The following is an 8,550-nucleotide window of genomic DNA, read 5'->3' on the forward strand; positions in this document are numbered from 1 at the left end:
TTTATTCCTGTATCTAAAAAAAGCATGGTAACCTTCTGATTACTGACAGGCATATTTCATGTTATGTAAAACCACTGAGTATGATGCCTTTCCTCAGCAACATGCCCTTCATTATTTAAAACTGCAGGGCGTGCACCAGCCACCCTGGCAGGGTTGCTGTTAAGCTGTTCATCTGATAAGAGACGGGTTAGGGTTATTGATTCTGTATCCTGTTCTCACCTGCCATGGCATATTCAGATCATTAGGGTGACCTAAGGTGTCAATTAGGTCATGCACGCACGCACGCACGCACGCACACACACACACACACACACACACACACACACACACACACACACACACACACTCTCTTGCACTCCTGCTTATTGTCTCAGTGATAAATTGTGACGTGGTTTCTTAGTCAGCAAGAGCTCCCAGTAGCTACAGTATGTGGGCTATATTTAAAACACACACACACATGCACAAACACATACAAGACAAACACCATAATGAGGTATTGAGCAGCCATGATGTTGCCAGAGTAATTGCGTATCTTCATTAGAGGTCACAGCTGTGTGTCTGTCTGTTTGACTGTATATGATACTGTTAAGTATTGCTTGAGAGGTGCTATTAAAGAGATTTACCTCATCGCTTAGCTTTACGATGACTATGTAAACCTTGAGCCGAGCCAAATCCACCTCTGAGCTCCCATAGGAATGAAGAGACTTCCTAAATCTTGCTCCTCATTGATCACAAGTGACAACCTGATGTGCATGTTGTCAGTAATATTGTACACTTGGTTTTAAAGATTTATTGCATTTATTTAACGGAAATTAAACATTTAGTGCATTGATTAGAATGCTGTCAGGGGGCAACTTGCTATGTGATAACTCAAAACACCTGCATATTGACAGAAATGTGCAAAAATCCTTAGGCTTGTTCAGTCTAATACATATTTTGGGATCACAAGACTAAACTCATTTTGCTGCATCTTGTGTGTTTGTGTGTGTGTTTTTTGTGTCTGTGTGTAAAATAATCTGAATCTCAATTAAACTGACATAATCCATGCAAGATAAACCATCACTCAGATTAGTCATACTTTAATTCACTTTTTATAAGAAGCATTTATAAAAATATGTTTGATTTGTGGTTACAGCTAGATTCCTGATACATATATAAGCATGGATATACAATGCAGTACACTGTGCATCACCGTATTTCATATCAAAGCATTCCTTAATCAGACGATACATACGGTTTACTGTAAGCTATCTCAAGGTCTGCATTCCATAAACCCATAACAAGAGAGAATAAAGACATTGAGACTGAAATAGCAGTGGCTATTCAACTGAATCACTTGCATGCTTGGTTTGTGCTCATTACTTTGAGGGCATCTCATTGGATCAAATCTATCTTTCAAACTCGTTACTTTAAAGGTCAGATACCGAACGCCGAGGTTCGTCACCTGAATTATGATCCTAACAGCAGCTCTCCATCCCGGCTTTGGTTTGAGTTGGTCGAAGGGGGTTTGAACCTGCATTTGCATAATCATTCAGAGGCTCAAACACCTTCCTCCTGTTGTCAGAATGTTCTTCTATTAAACAGGCGGCAGAAAAAAGGCGTCCAAGTTGAGAGACCTAGACTCACTCCCTGGGGTCAAGATGTAGTTACTGCTTATGCCGCAGGATGTGTGGAAAAAACGAAATGCAGTATTTTTCATCTGAGAGCAAAGCGAGCGATTCATGAACCTTCTCTGTGTCGTCTCTGGTGATAGGTCGTCATGGTGATGCTTGGTTGTGTCCGTTGTAGGAGATCTGAGGGATGCCGTTACTGGAGTTGTCCAGGATCTCCTGTTAGGGACACACACAGACACACTTGGTCATTAAAAAGTAACTTTTATTTGTATTTTGGTGGTCACTGTGAACAAAAGGGGGCATTGTTTCCAAGCAGTACAATGTCTTATGAAAACTTCTACCGCTTCCACAGCATGGTCTGACAGATCCAGCAGGTTCAGGCGGAGCAGTGAGACAAAGATTTGCTTAATATTTCCCATGAAACATACACTGTTAGCATACGGTTGACAAGCTGACCAATTAGAAGCTCTCCTTTGCGGTCATGTCCTACCTTCTCGGTCATCTCGTGCGAGTGGTGCAGCGAGTGCTCCCTCTCCAGGAACATCCTCTGCTGCTCAGAGCTGGCCAGGCGACAGGTGAGCCACGTGGATAAGGTACAGGAAGAGATCCCTGGACAAGACAGGAAAAGGGAAACAATGGAAAATATCTTTATTTTATATGAAAGAGGGTTTTTTTCCTACCTTTAGTATTTTATACGTTGTAGCCATGCTAGCGACGTTCTATGACTAATCGCTGTTGTTTGGTTCATTTCTTTAGTCTAATTTGAAATATCTAAACTACTATTGCAATGGTTATACAGATAGTTATGATCCCAAGAGGATACGTCCTAATGACTTGGCGATCCCCCTTACCTCTCTCACACTTTTTTCATGCTTTATCCATTGACATTTCTTACCAGCTATTGGATGCATTGCTGGGAAATTAGGTACAGATCTGTATGTCACCCTCAAGTGATCCCTTCATTTTATACAGTGGAAATATCAGGTATGTTTATTATGTATGCTGTTGTAATTTGTGCAAATAAGCAAATGTTTACAAAAGCAAATGTAATAAACTTGCACACCAAACTAAGATGGTGAACATAGTAAACATTATGCCAGTTTGAAATCAGCATGTTAGCATTGTCACTGCTGTTTCATTACTGTAAGCCCACCCTTAACTGTTTTATGTGGAGAAAGAGATGACTACGCCACTTCCTGTGACAGTGGTGGAGCTATGATGATAGTAACAGGTTGGAGTTATTTAACAGTGCTAATAGGTGGCATATTAAAAGCTGCTTTACCCTTCAGTAAAACCTTTGAATATACATATAAACCCCTCAAACAAATATACTTACTAACAACATCCCTTCATTATGATAGCATACTTGTCAAATGAAGAAGACATTAACAATTGTGTTATGTTATATTATACCCAGACAGGCCAGTGTCATGGCAGCAAGATGGATGGAGTGCATGGAGTCTGGTCGTTTGTTCAGAGCCCGGACAAACTGGAAGTTGAGGATCCCACCAATCAGACCACAGATACAGCATGCCGAAAATAGGATCATCTGGGGGACAGGGAGAATGGTTTATGTCAATGCAAACGGCAGAATTGATATCTTCTCCACAAAACTGTAAACAAACTGACAAAAAGTGATGAGATGGGAGATATACAAGCTACTATTGAGATTCATCTCCATCATTTTCTGTTTTGGACGACGGCTGCTCTGATGAGTAATGCGTATCAGTCAAAATAAATCTAATTTCCTATTAGAAAATTGGATCGCTCTCAAAGCATACTGTCTCTTCCAGAAATATTGCACAGCTTGTAAATATGCTTGCATCACTTGTGCTTTTGTGCTTGTGTTTGTGTGTCTGATTTGTGTGTGTTAGACAGTACGTGAGATTTTCCATTCAGTGTCTAATAAATCACATTTTATGGATTACCTTAGAAAAAAGCAGTTGGAAAATTCAAACTCAGTAAGAGAATCCAATTTCCCTCCCACCAGGATGTGATGGGAGAATGACTGCAGTCGCTTTGCAGTCAGAATAATACAATCCAATCGATTCACTTCTACACGTTTATTGTGCAGGCATGCTTGTGTTTGTGTGAGCGTTGTGTCAGGAGTTCAGGTTCTCTTATTGCTCCCAGTAGAGATGCCTTTAGTGCCTTTAACCACATGGAAAAAGGCTTCTCCAATTGCAGTCATTACTCTGTAAAGTGTGGAAAGCGGCTGGCAGGACTCCGGAGCAAAACCAACATAATGCAATCATCACCCCGCAGGCAAACAAGGAAGGAGGAGATGGAGAGAGTCAGAGCATCGAAACGACCAGGGAGGATGAGATTGGACAGAGAAGGTGGAGAGATGAGAGCGATGAAGAAGGGAAAGTCACGAGGATACAAGGAGGACGACAGAGACAATAGGCGGGGATGGATAGGGTGAGACAGAGGGAGAGAAAGGTTGAGGGATGTCTCTGTTACAGCAGATTGTGCTGACATTGATCCATCATTAGTGCCCTCCCTGTAGGAGAGGCACAGAGAGGCTGCGATGGGATCACTATGTATAAAAGATGAAGGGAACGACAGAAAGAGAAGAGGAGAGGTGACTGTCTCCTTGGATTTCCGCAAATGTCTTTTTCAGAGCACACTGTAGGCCTACGCACCTGCAGGACAACGAGCACCTTTGGGGGTTTCACATGATCAGACAGCCATCACATGTAAACTTGTAAGGGAATGTATGCAGGCCTTGTTTGTACAGTCATTGTCCAATTTCTAACTCATGTTTGCTCGTTCGTGAGTTTGTTGATGAGAAGGTTAATAGCTCCCTCATCTGTTTGTTATATATGAAGCTAGCCGGTGGTTAGCTTAGCTTAGCATAAAGCCTGGAAGCAGGGTGAAACAGCAGCACTGTGGAGTTTACTCATCACAACTGTATATTTCAGGGTTATTTGCCAGACTTTTCATAGGACAGTATCCAGTTGCCAGGCAACCAGCTGTCCAATACATATTTGAACACACTCTTTTTTTGTGCAGAATAAAGAAAACAAGATCTGTTTTAGAGGTGCGGATAGTGGGACAGGGACAGATTTCCCCTTTCTTCCAGTGTTAAAGCTAAGCTAAGCTATGCAATGCTAAGCTAAGCTTAGATATGCAATGGATGTAGGCTGTGGCCTTAATTGTATAAGAGTAGTAATGATCTTTGCATGCAATACTTTGCAAAAATGTGGAATCGTTTTCTTTAAATCAATTTTGCTCTCAATGTGCCACCGGAGGGCATGTTGCCGCAGCAGGAAAGTCCAAAAACATATCACAAAAGGACAACAAAAGATGCCACTGGGAAAGTAGTCAACGAAACATATACTTACAATAAGACCTGTCCTCTTTCGAGCACATAGCATCCCGCACATCCCACAGACCAGAAACTGGATAGAGAGAGAACAACAAACAAGTTAATGAGCAGTTTCTTCTTAAATTGTAGCCTTAAGAAAGTTACTGCTTACAAACTCTTTGAAATGTAAACTATTTGCATCACCCCCTCCTCCTTGTGTTGACAGCAGGAAAGGATGATTGTATTCTTTACACCCGGGTATTCAGATGAAACTTTCTCTGTCTAAAAAGATTGTCTGTTATTGTGGCATTTACGCAGCAACCCACTGTCCTGGGCGTCAGTGATTCAGGCTGAGCAGGAACAGTATGGTTTTACACTGACAGAATATATGCTTACAAATGGGACAACACGATGAGAAATAAGCTGCATTGGAAGTAACTGGAGGCATACGTTTGTGTGTACTGGGTGTACTGTATACCTATACTTCTGTATTAACTCATTAAAACGTTGGAAGCAACTCAAAATGACTGTTCTTCAGTTCAAGTTGAGGTTTTAAGGTTCACGTACTAGATTTATTTCAGAGCTTTCAGACCTTATTGGTTTGCCTTAAACAGAAGAAAATAGACAGAGTGGATCTTAATTTAAGTTGTTTTGTTTCAAGTTGCTTTCAGGTAATTGTATTGTATCTATTGTAAAGTAAAGATGTAAATGTGAATTAGAGTTTCTCAGTTTCACTCTGAAAATATTCTTATTATTTCAGTACAAAAATATAAAAACCCTTAAATGTATATATATGTCACATCTGAATACATGGTGTCTAGATTTTAGGTTTCTTTCCTTTAAAGGCAAAGTATTTGTTTAAAAAGAAATTGGTGCTTTTGATTTAGAAATGATAAACTCCAAATCATTATGGATTAAGTCAGAAATGTAACAGATGACATTTGTTTTTTAAAGGGCTGCCTAATATCTTTTAACAATATATGACAAAATGTAGCAAAACATTCATAACTCAAAAAGTCCTGATAGATATATTTAGATATGGAGATATAGAGAGGATCATTTTCCAGATTTAGCAGCACACTAAATCTGTGCAAAAGTTGGACATTCAATCTACTTTGGGGGGAACAGTCAGTCACTACTAATAACTTCCAGTTCCTGAGAGGAGATATAAAGCCTCTTGGATAGTCAAAAGAGACAACGGCTGACTGAGCAGACAGCTGTGAGGTTAAACACACAGATGTCACACTGAATGACTGCTTTTTACACACACACTATGCACCCACACAAAAACATAGAAAGTAGTATAACTAAGTTCTTTCTTTGCAGATATTTACACATCAAGAGATACTGAAACCAGATTCAGATACTTTAATATATGACTTATAGTTGAGCTCCACACACTCACAGCAGCAATATTGCGCTCATAGTCAATTCGAGACTATATATCTTCTAAAAATGTCAGAAACTGAACTTTTCATTGCTCTGCAGAAAATCAAGAAAATGAGGAAGAGAGTGCACTGTAAAAGGAGGAGACATATGCAGAGGGGAGAGGCGATGTTTGTGCGTAAAAGCTTAAGAACCAAGCAGCAATTCAAGCATGAATGAATGAAACTGATGCCCAACTGTGGCATGAACATATAGACCAAATGTCCGTTTGTATCTCTCTAACATCGCATTGAACTAACTAACACATTAAGTCACAGAAAGGACGAATGTGCAGTATGTGACCAACAACAAATGTAGTCTTATCCACATCCTAGGTCTTAAAACTGGCAACTTCAGCTTCCAGTTCGTGATTAATATTAGATAAACCACCACCAGTGTGACGACATATCAATTGAATACCTTTTATAGCTTTATGATGTGACTTCAAAATCAACTTCAGTGTGTGATGTAAAAGTTAAAAGTGTCGTGGACCACAGAAACAACACTTAATTGGTAGACTTTTAAGAAAAACGTTGATGTGTAGCCTGATTTTTTGTTGTACATTTTTTTATGAAGAGTTATTCGGAAGAATAAAACTAAGGAAAAAAGTAAAAAGTATTTATCATGGTTTCCCTTTAAAAGGCCAAATTAGTTTAATATAGCCTACCTGACCTTAATATACACATATGTACCGCCCATTCTCTGTGAGAAACGTTTTAGTATGTACATTCAATGTTGAATAAGAACAGAGACAAATAATTCCCCTGAGTTTTAGCCGTGCAACTTCCTTTAACAACATCCCTGAGATATTTATCCTAACCTGACACTGATATGCTGTCTGAAAGTAAACGCAGGGAAGAAGAGAAGTTGTTTCAGGACTTACGCAGAGTCCGCTCCACACCGGGGACGCGTCGCCCTGCTGGGTCTTGTGCTCTCCGCGGACCCAGCTGATGCCCACGGCTCCCAGGACGATGCTCGCCACACCCAGGCCGACCTCCACCACGGACAGCAGGAGCAGGCTCCACAGGATCTTGCGGCTGGAACACATCCCGCCCCGGGCATCTCCTCAGCTCCAGCCAGAGGGCGAGAGAGGAGTCCGCGTCTTTAATGCTCCATTAAGGGCTGTAAACGAGGGGTTATCCGAAAAAAGTAGGTCCGCGTAGAGTGGAAAGGTCAAAGTAAACTAAACTGGAGGAGGTAAGCTGGCTCTGTGGTTGGAAATTGTTTTTAAAGAGAGAGTATCTCCGCTTGCTCAAGTGCGTGTGCTGCCTGGAGCTGTCCAAGGTAGCATCAACGCGAGCACACACTTGATGTGGGGATTCGCGCGCACACTCAGACACGCGCGCAATACAGGGCCAAAAGAGTCACAGCCTCCGCCCTCATGTGGAAAACTCAAACAGCATGATAGTTATAGCTCAGAGTGCTCAGGTTCATACTCATTAAACTATAGTACCTGGATAAATAAACAGTGTGTGTGTTCTTGACATAAGACAAAGGCAGAGGGGATAGAAAACTAATACAAAATCATATTTATACACAGTTTTATTAAAAAAAAAATCAAATAAGACAGAGGTATTCATTTGTGTAGTGCAAATAACCCATCTTGATTTGATGAAAGCAGTACCTAAAAGAAAAGCCTTCATTTTGTGAGTCTTCTTTAAAGACTCACAAAGTGTATTCACCTACATAGCATTAGAAATAATAATAAAAAAGCATACATAGGTTTAATACATCTTATTGTAATTCATTATTGCCAGCATTCATATCTGTTTTTTACGGTGGCCGGCAGGTGCAAACGCGGAACAACGGCCAAAAACACATACATTAGCAGGTAAAAGCTGCAGAGCGTCATATTTACCCAGCTAGCGTTAGCTTGTTTGGTAAAAGAGTTTGCAAGTCAAGAGACAGCACTGTGCACCTAAATGTAACTCTTGACATCATATAGATATATTAGGTGCAGAGAGGAGTTGGTTTATTGTGCCCCAATGTAAATCCTAATTTGAGAGTTAAAGGACGTTCAACAAAATAATGTACCTTGGTCAGTTTGGATTTATCGTGGCATCTATTCTTAATTAAAGTGAATTTATTTTATTTCAGTCAGTCATTTGTGTGTATGCAGGTGTGGGACATTCCAAATGTTCCAAAAGTGAGCACTCCACGAATGGACAAGTTTGCCAGGGTAAAATAAAACGTTGTCAACAT

The 8,550-nt window shown here is 40.5% G+C and overlaps 1 protein-coding gene across 1 annotated transcript; it reads right to left on the reverse strand.

Moving 5' to 3' along the window:
• Positions 1–1,608: 1,608 nt before the first annotated feature.
• On the reverse strand, positions 1,609–8,126 carry tmem196 (transmembrane protein 196). The gene is made up of 5 exons (XM_079655886.1): positions 7,232–8,126; positions 4,961–5,017; positions 3,027–3,162; positions 2,104–2,222; positions 1,609–1,829 (listed from the first exon to the last, which is right to left on the reverse strand). The coding sequence occupies exons 1-5, from the start codon at positions 7,394–7,396 to the stop codon at positions 1,758–1,760; spliced, it is 549 nt and encodes a 182-aa protein (XP_079512012.1). The 5' UTR covers positions 7,397–8,126; the 3' UTR covers positions 1,609–1,757.
• Positions 8,127–8,550: the final 424 nt, after the last annotated feature.

This window comes from Notothenia rossii (genome assembly GCF_949606895.1).
Source record: "Notothenia rossii genome assembly, chromosome: 10".
Lineage (NCBI taxonomy): Eukaryota > Metazoa > Chordata > Actinopteri > Perciformes > Nototheniidae > Notothenia > Notothenia rossii.

Coding starts and splice junctions, on each gene's coding strand:
- tmem196 (XM_079655886.1), bottom strand. CDS start 7,396: ATGTGTTCCAGCCGCAAGATCCTGTGGAGCCTGCTCCTGCTGTCCGTG. Junction 3,163..4,960: donor GAAAGAGGACAGGTCTTATT/GTAAGTATATGT, acceptor CCTGTCCCCCAG/ATGATCCTATTTTCGGCATG. Junction 2,223..3,026: donor CATGACACTGGCCTGTCTGG/GTATAATATAAC, acceptor TGTCTTGTCCAG/GGATCTCTTCCTGTACCTTA.